Genomic DNA, 14203 nt, shown 5'->3' with positions numbered 1-14203 from the left:
AGACCTTCAGTCTCCAGCCTTCCTGTAGAAAATGATGGGCAGACACAAGTTTGGTCCTATTACAGGTCACCATTCCCCAGCCGTGCCCCCAGAGAATTGGTGCCCGCACTCCAAAGTGCATCACCAAGGTGGCCTTTCCTGTGCCCTGGTTCACACTTTGAAGAATAAAAACGAACTCCGTTACTTCAGAACATGCCCAGGATATTTAGATGACAAGAAGAAACGACTTAATATCTAAGTGGTGTGTCCCATGATATATTTTGATAGAGTTATCTTTCAAAAACTGCACAAAAACTCTAGAGACAGATAAGTAGAGAAGAGACACGCTGCACGGAAGCCCTTGCTTGTGATCTGAAGTCTTAGGGTGGCTATAGGGTAGAAGGATATTCAGTGCATTCGTACACACAGAGAATATATTACTTACATATTCTATATATGTGTAAAATACAGTGAACTAGGTGTGGTAATAGGAGCGGCGTGGGGTGGGGTGGGAGACTCACAGAATTACTACATCTTCCTAGGTGAGTTTATGTTGAGGGATATATGACTTGAGATTCACCCCCTTCAAAAACATTTAAGTGTCACTTGTCCCTAGTGACTATAAGTACAAGGGCAAGGGAAGGGAGGTTGAAGAGGACCTGACAGAAGAGGCATCAGAGGGGAAACCCCACAGACACCCCCTTTGAGGAGACTGTGGGAAGGTTAAGGCGGAGCCTGGTCTGGGGGCTGCCAAGCAATGGGAAGCGGCTAGGCCCTGGTGGGAGGACCCGAGATCTGCACTTTAGGAGTTCCTGTCTCTGAGAGAACATCCCTGTTGCTAGGGGACCACGGTGGGCTGCCTGCCTGCGGAGCCGGGGCTGCTCCCTCAGTAAGCCGACCCCTGCCTTCCGTGGCAACCACTGTAGCTGTGGCGCAGAGCCTCGCCCACTGCCATCTCCACCCTCTCCATCCTTAGCTGTTAAGCAAAGCCGGCTCCTGGCACGTTTTAGCAAGACTCGGGCTCAGAAGAGGAGAGCGACCCATCCAGAGGCACGGGGGAGACTTGCCAGGCGACATGCGGCCGCCTGGAGCCACCCGGGCGCCGGGGCTCTGAGGCTGCCAGCGGAGAGTGGTCATTGTGAGCACCACTGGGACCCCGCTGGCGCTACCATCCCTCCCGGGTCTCTGGCCGCTCCACGATGGGGCATCTGCCCAGGGAAATGCGCAGGGGCCACCGCCTGCTACCTCTGCTCGGGCTCTTTGTGCTGCTCAAGGTAGGGACACCCCCAGTTCTCGGGGAGGAGGATCCATCCCTCCGTGGGGAGCTACGCACTCAGGGTGCGGTGGCCAGGCGGGGAGCGCCAGCCGCGCACGCTTTGTCCTCAGCGCCGGCTAGGCTGCGGGTCTGTGGGTGGAAAGATCTGGAAGTTTGAGCCTTTCAGTTGTCGCCCTTTGTACTCTGCCACCTCAAAGATGGGCTTGCGGAATCGGACTCTCGCAGGCAAAATGAGGTCACTTTCTTTACTGGTCCCCACTGCACCCCAATTCCTCTTCACCTTCGCGCCCTCCCCCAGTGGAGCCTCTGTGCGGCTGCTTTGTCTCAATCAATTCTCTTTCTGCGGGGAATCACACGCAGGGAGCTGAGCTCTGGACTAGACGCACCGGGGGCAGAGGGCTCCATTGAATAAGGAATCAGATAAGGAGGGCTCTCCCTGTCCTAACCTCCAGCCACCTGGAGATGCCTGGTAAACTCTCCGCACTTCCTCCACTTCCATCCCCTCGTCACAGAGGATGCTGCCTCTGATTTTAATGGTGGAATATATGATTTGTAAAATTCACCTTTTCCTGTCCTCTCTGGAACGTTGTGGCTCAAAATCGTACTTGGAGAGAAAAGTGAAAAGAAAAATACTATTAAAAAAAAACCCAACAGCTTGACACCTAATGCATGTAATTTAAAAAAAAATAGTTGGCTGTTTCTTGGCATGTGAAGGGAAGTTAGGAATTGGTATCCCCTGACCTGGTTTTCAAAGGTCCGCTTTCGTTCTGTGTTACTAGTCCCTTCTTAGCCCAGCGACTCAAGGATGCCCACAGGTGATCCGGAGCTATCCTTTCAGCACCTCGTGGCTATCTAGCCAGCAAAGGTCAACACATTAATGACTGCAAATGTTTCTGCATTGAGGAGTCATTTCTTGCTTCTGTGCCCATTAATTATGAATGCTCCCCAAGGTTACAGAGAGCAGGAACCTCGAATCCCAAGCAGCATGAGTGTAGAATACTCTGTATTTTCTTCCTGTCTTCCTGGATCCGAGGAGAACAGCTCGAGAGCACACGACTGAAGTTAGGAGTTGTACTTGATATATCTTCTATTTTTAAGTTGTCAGGTATTACTTTATTTTAAGGTCTGGTAAATAGTAAATTCAGTTGTATGTTTTTCCCATAGGAGACTTCTCCTTAGTACACACCACAGAGATATAATATGCTTACTGGTTTTTTATAATTAACTTTGCTTACCCATTTGTCAGGCTCTGCAACAACTAAGATGTTGAGGCAATACTCTTTGTGAATTTAAGACACTGTTGGGTTTTTTTGAGACCTGAAAAGAGGTGTGTGGTGTGTGTGTGTGTGTGTGTGTGTGTGTGTGACATCTGAGCTACCTTTAGCCTTTGGAATAGCTTCAGGTCTTTGCCTCGTAGTAAATGGTAACTCTAGAAATGAGAAAATTTAGCTTGAGAGAAAGGATAGAATATTAAGGTTAAAAAGCAAAGAAAACTGGCAGACGATCAAAACATGAGCATGATCTAAGAAAACTAATCAGGGTGAGGGTTAGTGTCTAGTGGCTATAATAGACGTTCATCCTCTTTCACATAATATGCGTATTTCTCAACATTCGCCACCAAATCTCTATTATGATAAGCTGCACATCATAGCCCATACATTGATAAATCTTATTTAAAGAAGTTTTACAGTAATGAGAAAATAATTTTGCAAAGGAAGTTATTAATACTTATTTTAAGGATAACATTGCCTCGCTCTAGTACAAAGTATACCAGAAGGAAAATCCCTAAGTTAAAAAGCCACTGATCCTCAATTTTCTAAGCATTTTCACACATACTCTTTGGATCACACTTCCTTACAGTTAACAAGAGATGTTCAAAGTGCTAAATTAGGCATATAGTGTAATATCATACATTTTGTGTTACTATATTACATGGTGCATCCAGCATACAGTATAATCTCTTTATAATTTTGAGAGTTTGATACAAAGTACTAAAGAAAACATCAATAAAAACAGATATAACCATGCATAAGGCAGCATGAATATAAAAAAAGTCCATTATTAAATGCCAAATAGTTACCAGATCTCAATAATACAACCTAAAATGGTCTGTGGGCACGAGACATTCTCCCACCTCCTGTAAAATTTTCCATAGCTTTAACTATGACCAGTAGTCATTACTGTTAATATTTACATCCTCTGTGTAAGCAAAATTTTCTAAAGAATATAAGTCAAATATATTCAACTTTGAAGCTTGATTTATAATTTCATAATTTCTATAATTCAGGTGGGAAGATGGGAATGTATGTGATAGGCAGGTTCATAATCAGTTTCACTGAGGAAATCTAGAATAGGTGGTGCCTTCAAGGCTTTGGACTTCATTGCTTGTCCGTACTTTAATTATAGATTGATTTAAGAAGGTACTCAGGTTGTCTGAGTCAGCCACTATACGTTATGGAATGATACCTACCTAACTGATGTGCCATATACCCAACGCTGGTCATGGAACACTTAGCGTTGTATATTGATATTGACGGTAAGCATGTATGTATAACTAGAAACCAAAATCAAAGCTCCATTATCAATCAAGAGCCTTCCAGTCTTAAGTCTTCTGTCTATGGATCAAATGGAATGCTTATCTAGTATCTCCCTCTTGAGTGTCTTCCCATAATTCCTGCTGAGAACAACACAATGTCACACTTTTACTGCCTTTCCTGAAAGTGGCTTCCTAGATCATCAGCCCAGTCAATATCAGTGCTTTGTCCACTAAGAAGCATGCTGCAGACTATGACCTCATCGGAATTTGAAGTCTGTCTTCCCTGAAGTGTCGCTTATTAATGGTCAACCGGAAGCTCCCCACTTCACTAGTAGACTTGTCATGAGTCCTTTATTCCTTTCTTATCCTGTCTATACAGTTGTATATTTATGTTCTTACATGAGATGTCATTGAAGATCATTAATTTTGAAAGGAGCCTTAATACTTTATTTTTTTAAACATCTGTGTTTAATTTTATGAGTGTTATTATATTGGCCGTTGTACGCTTACCCAGAGTAAATACCTGAGGGTCATAGTCTTTTTGCCTTTCTCTGAGATCTCTCCCTCAGTCCCTGCCTCTCCCCCTCCCCGCCCCCTTGCCACATGAACACTTCACGTGTCTCATTATCCCATGGAAATTTTATCTTGACTGTTCTGAGGATGGTTCACTGCCTTTGCTTTTGCAGGTGATGGGTGGTGCGCCTTCCCAGTGTGAGCTCATTTTTGCCTTAGATCTTTATGACTTAAAAGACTAGTGTTGTATGGCAGAAGCAATCCACATTCCTCTGCCTCGACTGAAGGCTAACTGCTGAGTCTCTGTATGCATTTTGTATGTTTGTGTACAATACATGCGTGTGTGACAAGCACACAGAGCAGAGGTTAATGTCAGGTAGCTTCCACGGTCACTCTCCATTGTCTTCATTTTTTTTTTTTTTTGAGACAAAACAGTATCTTTCACTGAAACTTGAGCTCACCACTCAAGGTAGAGCAGCTAGCCAGAGAGCTCTGGAGACCTACTGTGGAGTTACAGACATATTTTCCACACCTGGAGGTGGACATAGGAACTCAGGTTTTCATGTTTGCACGGCAAATACTTCAGTGGTCCTTAACCAGCTTGACTCTTGAGGATTTGGAAACGGATCTTTGTGTTGGTATCATTACTTTGGTCAGTGGCAGTATGACAAAATAGGTAATGTAACAGCAATGACTACAGAGCTCTCTTCTCCTCCAGTTTAATGAGTTTAGATCCATGGGTCCATTGATGTCTCGTTCTCATAGGTATATCCTAGTGCAAAGATGGGCTTTACCACATCTAATGGGCCTTATCTAAAGAATCCAAGTACTCTGAAAATACTTCTAAGATAATGTTTCATCTCATAACTTTTGTCTTTCCTTGTGTGCTAGCATCTGGCATTAGAAGTGTGATAACAACTTAATAAAGAGAATAATGATTTTCTTCACTATATAAATAGCTCCCAAGCATTCTGAGATATTATAATAGTTGACTTGTGAATATGTCTATATAAGGAAAATCTGAAGAGCTATCATTATAACAGTTAAATAATTGTAATTATAATGCAATCACCACACTATAAATAGTAAACCTTTATCAATCACGTACTAATATGTTATTAAAATCACAAATCAAAATACAAGCATGTTATTTTTCTCAAAAAATGTATTCTCAATAACGCATTTATTTATCAATGTTTCTTAAATGAGGACTTGATTTTTATCAGTTTAAAAGCAGTAATTGGGGCTGGAGAAATGACTGGGCAGATAACAGTGCTTTCAGCTCTTGCAAAAGATCCAGGTTCAGTTACCAATACCAACATGGCAGCTTACAAACATCTGTAACTCTACTTTTAGAGGATCTAACACCGTCTTCTGGTCTCACAACTACTGCATACATCCAAATCACTCATTTACATAAAATAAAAGTGAATAACTCTTTTAAACAAAGCAGCAATGACAAGCCGGCATGCCTGTAATCCCATCACTTGGAAGGTACAATCAGGAATTCAGGGTCACAGAGTTAATGATAGAGCAAGTTCAATGCTAGGGAGGGATGCATTAAAAAACAAAACAAATACAAAAAACCTGTAGCCATTGAAGCTGGGGATCATGTTGCATGTCTGTCAACCCAGCACTCAGAAGGCTGAAGCAAGAGATTTTTAATTTCACGGCTACCTAGGCTTACAGTAAGATGGAGTCATCTCTCTCAAAAAGAAAATCAAGTCATAATTGACATGCTGAAGACAAATGGCTTTTTTTAAAAAGCTGAAACATACATATATTCCACATCACTCCTTCCCCCATGATCACTCCCATTCCCACTGCATCAATAGTTCTGCGTTCCTAGCAGGAGGAGACCCTCCAACACTTTGTGAGAACACTGCTTCCAACGGGCCTGTTTCAACAGACTCTGTTGGTAATGCATATGGAGTGATCCTGGGTCATAACCCAGTTGTGGGTCATAACCACAACTCTTGTATAGTGCCCATTGGTCTCAGAGCCTTCTGCTTCAATAGGTGGGGGAGAGCTTCACTGTGCATTAGTGTCAACTGATCCATGAAGCCAAGCAGGGAGGATGTGGTAAAATGTCCCCCATTGGATTGTGCTTTTGGACACTTGGCTCCCAGCTGGTGGCGCTGTTTTGAAAGGCTGAGGAACTTTTAAGCAGTGGAACCTCACTGGAGGAAGTATGTTCCCAGGAGTTTTATAGGCTGGGCCCACTTCCTGCTCTTTCTCTGCTGCTTCCTGGCTGTAGGGTGAGGGGCTGCCTTCTCTGATGTGATGGGACTGGGCTCCTTCTTAAAATATCATCCAAACACACTCTTCCTTGCTTAAGCTGCCTCTTAATTGCACCCTGGTAGGAGTAGAGGTGAATGTGAATAAGAATGTGAACAGGTTCAGTGAAGCAGCTGGCACAACACTCTCCTCTGTTTTCTGGTGCTACTGATTCTAGAAGGTTCCACATGGTTTCTACAAGCGATTGAGGAGAAAACAGAAACTATAATCATAGCAACAACAAAAACCAACTTTAAGAAACATCTCACCCCAGAAGCAGAAAGATTCAAATGGTATATACTCACTTATATCTGGACACTAGCCCAAAGGCATGTCCTATAAAAGTCTTCACTTGCCAGGAAAGTGGGACAGAGGGGAGGACATCCTGTTAACACTTTAGGTGACAGAAGCATGAGAGAATGGGGAAATAGAAGGATCCAGAGGGTCCTAGAAACCTACAAGAAGAACATTATGGTACGCAGATTTGGGCCCAGGGGTTCTGCTCAAACTATGGCACCAGCCAAGGACAATACGTGCAGTAAACTTTAAACCCCTACCCAGATCTAGCCAATGGACAGGACATTCTCCACAGTTGAGTGGAGGGTGGAGACTGACTTTCACACAAATTCTGGTGCCCCATATTTGACCACGTCCCCTTGATGGGGAGACCTGGTGGCACTCAGAGGAAGGAAAGGAGGCAACCAAGAAGAGATTTGATACCCTATGAGCATATACAGGGGGAGGAGGTCCCCCCCCAGTCACAGTCATAGGGGAGGGGAGTGGGGGGAAAGTGGGAAGAAGGGAGGAATGGGAGGATACAAGGGATGGGATAACAATTGAGATGTATTATAAATTAATAAAAAGGAAAAATCTGTGGGAGAAAAAACAAAACAAAACAAAAAAAGAAACCTCTCACATGATCTTTAGCCTCTTTGTTTTCTTTTCTATGTGTGCTACAGGGCTCCACAAAACCAGGCCTTAGGTAATTTTTTCCTCCTTGTAAATAGAATCCTCAACTCTTATTGCTAGAGGTGTGGCCATATTGTGTTCCCATTTCTCAACTGTTACAGTGTCTAACTTTACAGTGAATTGTCTTTTCTTTCCTGAGGTTGTCTTGATGCTAAGAGACAACTCGATGCCTCTGATTTCTGTATTTTAGAACAAAAGAGCAGATCTTGAAGCTAGCTAATCTTTTTTTTTTTACAGGCAAAAAAAAAATTTTATTTTTAAATACAGAAGTCAAAATACACTCCTCAAAGTTACTTCACCACAAAGGAAACAATCAATGGGGTTAAAAGAGCACATCCAAAAGTGGGAAAATATGTTCAAACTGTTTGTCTAACAGATGTTAATACCCAAGATACATAAGAATAATTCAACCTTACGTTTTTAAGAACTTGAACAGACATTCCTTCAAAAACAAACCAACACATAAGACTATCCAGCCGCTATACATCAGGGTTACTGATATCACTATTCTTCAAGCAAATGCCAGCCAAAACCACAATATATATTGGCTCCTATGAGTAGAATTGCTTTCCTTTAAAAATGCGGATGAATGTGAAGAAATTAGAATACTTTTATGTTATTGATGGGAATAATCAGGTAATCTTGATAAAAAAAAAAAGGTTTCCCCTTTCTTCTCTGTCAGCAGTTGAGACAATAAAGAGGAAAAATGACACATGCTTGGAAAAATATTTCACAAAGAGAGAATCAAAATTGAAAATCGGTCTGTAAGTTCAAGTACTGTATTACAAATTATACGCACACACATAATTTCTGAAAGAAAAATGAATGTCTTGGAGAATGAAATTAAGTTTAATGAAAACAGATTGCCATCATCTATTTGTATGCAGATACATGTGTAACTTAAAATTGCACTTATTTATTTTTGCAACTTGGAGTCAGAGGACAACTTGTTGAAGAAAGTTTGTTCCTTACTGATGTGGGTCCCAGGGACTGAAGTCAAACACTTCTGGGCTTGGTGGCAAGTGCCATTTCACAGATCCATGTGCTACTTTTGGAATGCCTTTTCCAAAGAAGAATGAAATACAATTCACGTTCCTGAGAAATCTGTTTCTGTCTTAATGTAAATGATAAAATAAACCTATTTTATGCTAGTGATTCATGAGCCTTTACTATTAGACCTAAAAAGCAAGAATACTCATATATATTTCAATCTATGCAACTCAATCATATGATTCAATTATATATATATATATGATTCAAATGATAAATATTTCTCTCTCTGTGTGTATGTGTGTGTGTGTGTGTGTGTGTGTGTGTGTGTGCGCGTGCACGCATGCGCACGTGCGCTATTTCTTTCAACTCTTTCAAACAACTGAGACTTTTATTTTGTTCTATTTTTTCCTGAATAAGTTGGTTTGCTTATGGAGGAGAACATGGTAAACCCACATGCCCTTGTTTCTGCTCTTCACCATCAGGCCCCCTGTCAACTTCATTGATTGTCTTTGCCTTTTAGTTTTCCTGACAGAACAGCCTATACATTTCCTTGTTGTTGAAGATCAATCTTTTCCCCAAACCCAAAAAGGAAGCACTGGGAAATCACCTTCCTTCTTCAGTATGAAGTCTGTCATTTGGATTACAGGACAGTGATTTATTGTCCAGTTACAGTCAGTCCATCAAACACTTACTGATGATCAAATAAGTCCCAAGAGCTGACAAAACCTGCAGGGAAAGAGTGGCTAATTGCCAGATGTGTCTTTGCAATGGCATTATGGGGACATAGACACAGAAACAGAAAAATGTCACACAAATGTAGTTAGTGTGAGATAGCAGAGAAGTTTGAAGTTTACGGCCTGTATTGTCCTTGGCTGGTGCTTCACACGTACTCTGGTGCCTCAAATTTGACCATGTCCCCTGAATGGGGAGGCCTGGTGGCACTCAGAGGAAGGATAGCAGGTCACCAAGAAGAGACTTGATAGCCTATGAGCATATACACGGGGAGGAGGTCACCCTCAGTCACAGTCATAGGGGAGGGGAGTAAGGGGAAAATGGGAGGGAGGGAGGAATGGGAGGATACAAGGGAGGGGATAACCATTGAGATGTAATATGAACAAATTAATAAAACAAAATAAAATAAAAGATAGCAGAGGAAAGACACTTAAGCATCTAGTGGTTTAAGTTTAAGCATGAGCTACATCTTGAAGCACAGACATTTTCCTTTTCAACTTAAACAGCAGGCACAACATGCTAATTGAATTAATGTTGTGATCATTAAAATTTTAGCATATAGCTTAACAAACAGATGATTAAAATTTCAAGCAACTAAAACACACACACACACACACAAACACATATTTAAAGCATATACTTGCTTGTGAGTTGTAAGTCTTTAGGGCAGATTGGTTTATTTGAATGGCCTATGATTGCACTGTTAGTGTGCTAAAGTCTGGCTATCTCTAATGGTTTTCTATAACTTTAATTTCATCTTTGTTTGTTGGCCAATCAGAACCAGAATTAAGGAGAAACTATAATTAAAGTATTTATGCTTTCACATTTGTGGCGGAAAGCAATGCTTCCCACTGCTCCATGAACTTATGACAAGAAATTTCACCTGGAGGCCGGGCAGAAGGCTTATTAGGAAAATGTACTTGCTGTCCATCACAATGGCCCAAGTCTAATCCAAGAGTCCACATGAGAAGAGAGGATTCTGGGAAGTTGCCCTCCAAGAAACATACGTGTTTCATGCTATGCATGCACCCTCACAAACACAGAAAATTAAATGAATATAAAAAGTGTTGAAAATTACATCTACAGTGTTACTTTTATAATATTAGAAATTCTTTATAAAATTCTTTAGTTACTTTTTTATTATGTTAAATAATATTTATTATCAAATCAATATTTTGGAGAACTTCTAAAACGTATTTATACTAGGTCTGTATGTCCCCGAAGCAGCAGCCTCAGCAGCATAAGGCTTCTTGCCGGACGCCATCTTTCTCCTCGACTAGCCAGGAGTTTTCAACATAAGTCAGTTTGTTGGTTCAGCAGAAAATATAATTAAGTATGTTCCTCAGGGGTAGCTACTCATTTGGCAATATATTCACATCTGAAGTATAGGAATAAAAAACAAGGATGTGGTGCTGGATTGCATATGAGACACATCTGTTCCCTGGAAGTTTAGCTTCATCCCATGGGCTGAAGTCATAGATAGAATAAAAAAAGAGTAAAAGAGGTAGTGAGCGACAGCCAGGACTTAACATTTTCTGTTTCCCAACTTTGGACTCAGTGTGACTGGGTGCCTCATACTTCTGCCATGATGCCGTCCCTGCTACTATGGACTATAACCTCAAACTGAGAGCGCAAAGGAACTCACCCTCCTGGGTGGTTTGTGGTTAAGAACACTGGCTGCTCTTGCAGAAAACCCAGGGTTGGTTCTGCACATGAGCACCCAGATGGTGCCATCTGTCACTCCAGCTTGGTGGGGGTGGGGTGGGGGGTGGGGATGTGTTCACTGCCTTCTTCTGGCCTCTAAGGGAAATGCATGCAGTTGGTACATGAACATACCCACAGGCAAAAACATTTATACATGTAAAAAATGATTATTCTTTTTTTCCTAAAAAAAAAAAAAGGAAAAAGGAAAAAGAAAAAGAAAGAAAGACTTCTATTTGTAAGTTGTTTTCTGTCACATCAAAAAAAAAAAAAACCAAACCAAATGTTGGGCATCATGGTGCATACCTTAATCCCAGCACTCAGGAGGCAGAGGCAGGTGGATCTCTGAGTTCAAGGCCAGCCTGGTCTACAAAGTGAGTTCTGGACAGCCAAGACTACACAGAGAATAAAAAAAAAAAAGAGAGAGAAAGAAAGAAAGAAAGAAAAAGAAAAGAAAGAAGAACAAAAAAAGAAAAAGGAAAAACAAATATTATAAGATGTGTTCTTGCTCCAAATCACCAAGGATAAACACAATATTTACAATAACAAATTGCTATTAGAAAATGGCTATTATCTAGGTGTACTCAAAATTCTGAGCACTTATTGAAGACAGAGCCTTTTAGTCAAATTTGATCTGTACCTGAGGATGACCTGAACTCTCAGTTCTACTGCCTCTTCCAGAAAGCAGCATCACAAATGGCTTGACATTTCTAAATCTTAAGTTTACTACCCAGGAAAACTGCGCGTGGCATCATGTGTCTGTGGCCCAGCACTGGCCTGGGAGCAAGGCAGGAGGGTCACCAGTTCCAGAGTGCATAGTGAAAACCTTTTTAGAACAACAACAAAACCTAAAATAGCAACAAAAGTTAACTGCATGTTGCCTGTGATGTGTCATTAAATATTGAGTTATGTGGTTCTCCCTTTAGAAATATGAAAGATGTTCATCATCTTCTTTGAGGTCGACAGGGTGTTGTCAGGAGTTAACTTGTCTTGTTGTCAAAGAAATTTAGTATCATAAAAACAACTTTGAATGCCATACTCTGTGTGTCTCTGAGGCTTTTGAAGACCTTATTCAACTATTTTATCTCATATATCAGTAGAGTCATATCTATCTGTTAGACTTAGGATATATATTCCTGTGCTAAAATCTGACAAGTATTTGACATGCCCATGTTTTGTATCAATATACTAAATTCTATACCAATGACTTAGACATAACCTTTGTTATGAGTAACAATTAAGGCCTTGAGTTAAGGAGCAGGTTCAATCATCTACCTTTTGTTCTGTCCTCCCTCTATGTTCCTATGTCCTTCTTTGCTTAGGTTGTTTATGGCCATACAATGCAATTTAAAGTATATTAATTACTTTATTTATGGACAATAATCTCAGTTAAGAACATGGATATGAAATTGGCAAGTTCAATTAGTGCCTGGGTTGTGGATTTTGTTGGTGTTACTTTTGTTGCTTTGGTTTACTGATGCGTCAGCCCCTCTTAGTTAGCAACTATTGAATACACTTTGCTGTGATTAGTGATTGATTTTTTTTCTTCATGCCATTGTTACATAGATATTTTTGAGGCAGTGTTAGGTATACATATGCACAGTAGAATCTATAAAATGTGTTATGGGATAAAGAAAAAGCATATAAGATGTACTCCTACTACTAGGGAACTCAGGTTAAGATAGTCAGATGCTAGAAAGAAGGGTCGGCTGCATGCCCAGCATAAATGAACGACAGAAAACAAACTCAGTGGCATCTTTGGAGGCTCCTTTCACATAATAATGTGCTGGAGCTTTTCTTTTAAAAAAAGCTTATCTTTCAAACATTTCATATACATATATATGTGTAATTTTACTATTTTAATGTATTTTATTTACATATATTTTATATGTATCATTTTATAAATATATGATATATATATATATAACTTTTTTTACACTAAAAAAAGAAATAAAAAAAAAAGAAAATCGGCATTTTTGCATTGAAATGCACTGATGCAGACCGTTATTTATACTTAGATGTAGTGGTAAGATGTGACCAAACTTATGGTGCATTGTGCAGGGGAATTTCCCTCTGTAGTTTTTCTTTATCAAATTATACTTTCTAATTAGTCTGTCACAAATGGCTACAGGCTTCACTCAAAGTGGTTAACTCCAGGGATTTGCAAAATAGATATGCTGGTACTGTAAAAGGATTAAATTCTTTGGACTTCTCTAAAAACACAGCTTAAGCACTTGTGGGGTTGTCATTTCTGTTTTTAATTATCACAATCTGGTAAAACTCAGCTACCATTCAAGATGTCCAGGGTTGAACTCTTGGATTTAGATTTTATGTATTTGAAAACCATAAAAGCCGACAGGGTCTTCAAAGCCATGTTCATCTATGTCCTGTTTGCCCAGTGGTTTCAACTCCTTGATTGATAGACCATTCTTCATACAACATTGGAGAACATAAGAAGACTCTTTCCATTGAAATTCTTGTTGCTATGCTGAAGGTCTAGTTAGCCTTCCACTCCAGGACTTTTCATGGATCTTAAGTGGGAAATTCTTCATTTGCAATATTTAAGGAAGCCTGAATCATATATGTATCTATAACCACAATAATTTTATATTAATATATTAAGAATTCAAAGTAGACACTCACCATAACAAAAACACAAAAGCAACAGACAGGAAAAAGAGCTTTTTCCTAAACAGTCTATTCCAAAATCACTGCCTTCTGGAGTTATGTATTCCAAACTTGCCTGATATGTCTATGCATATATGTATGTATATGCATATATATGCATATATGTATATATGAATATATATACATATATGTATGTATATATATTCAAAATCATTAAACTGCCCTACCATGCATGCTCTTCTGACTTAAATGTACTACATTTTTTTCAAGACCTGTGCATTTTTTGGCCTTCTGAAGTTGTTACATTAATCCTTGAGTCCAAGGATCAATTATATAAACTTCCCATTAATTAAGGGAATATTTTCATAGATACTGATCATAACCATAAAATGGGGATCAGAGATTAGGAGAGTCAGGGGATCATCTTTGCTTACATGCATGCTATCAGTTAGTGTGAGCAATCAAAAAGCAAATGCCTAGCAAAGCTTTTCAATGCTATATTAACAAGATTTTATTTCCCATTTCTCTATACCAAATCCTGTCATGAGAAACTGAAGAGCAGCCTGCTGTGGTGGCATATGCCTTTAATGCCAGCACTT

General features: G+C 40.1%; 1 protein-coding gene across 2 annotated transcripts in view; it reads left to right on the top strand.

Moving 5' to 3' along the window:
• The first annotated feature begins 745 nt into the window (after nt 1-745).
• The window catches only part of PTPRO (protein tyrosine phosphatase receptor type O), a 204977-nt gene continuing 191519 nt past the window's right edge, over nt 746-14203 (top strand). The window contains exon 1 of one of the 2 annotated variants that reach the window (XM_084765391.1): nt 746-1253. In XM_084765391.1, coding sequence (XP_084621517.1) covers nt 1179-1253 — 75 coding nt within the window. In that variant the 5' untranslated portion in view covers nt 746-1178. The remainder of the gene's footprint in view (nt 1254-14203) is intronic. The other variant, XM_084765392.1, reaches the window with a different exon arrangement.

The sequence above is a fragment of the Acomys minous genome (genome assembly GCF_964271855.1).
Source record: "Acomys minous genome assembly, chromosome: 17".
Classification (NCBI taxonomy): domain Eukaryota; kingdom Metazoa; phylum Chordata; class Mammalia; order Rodentia; family Muridae; genus Acomys; species Acomys minous.
Note: the sequence above shows the minus strand (reverse complement) of the source record. Positions and strands in the feature narration are given on the sequence as shown.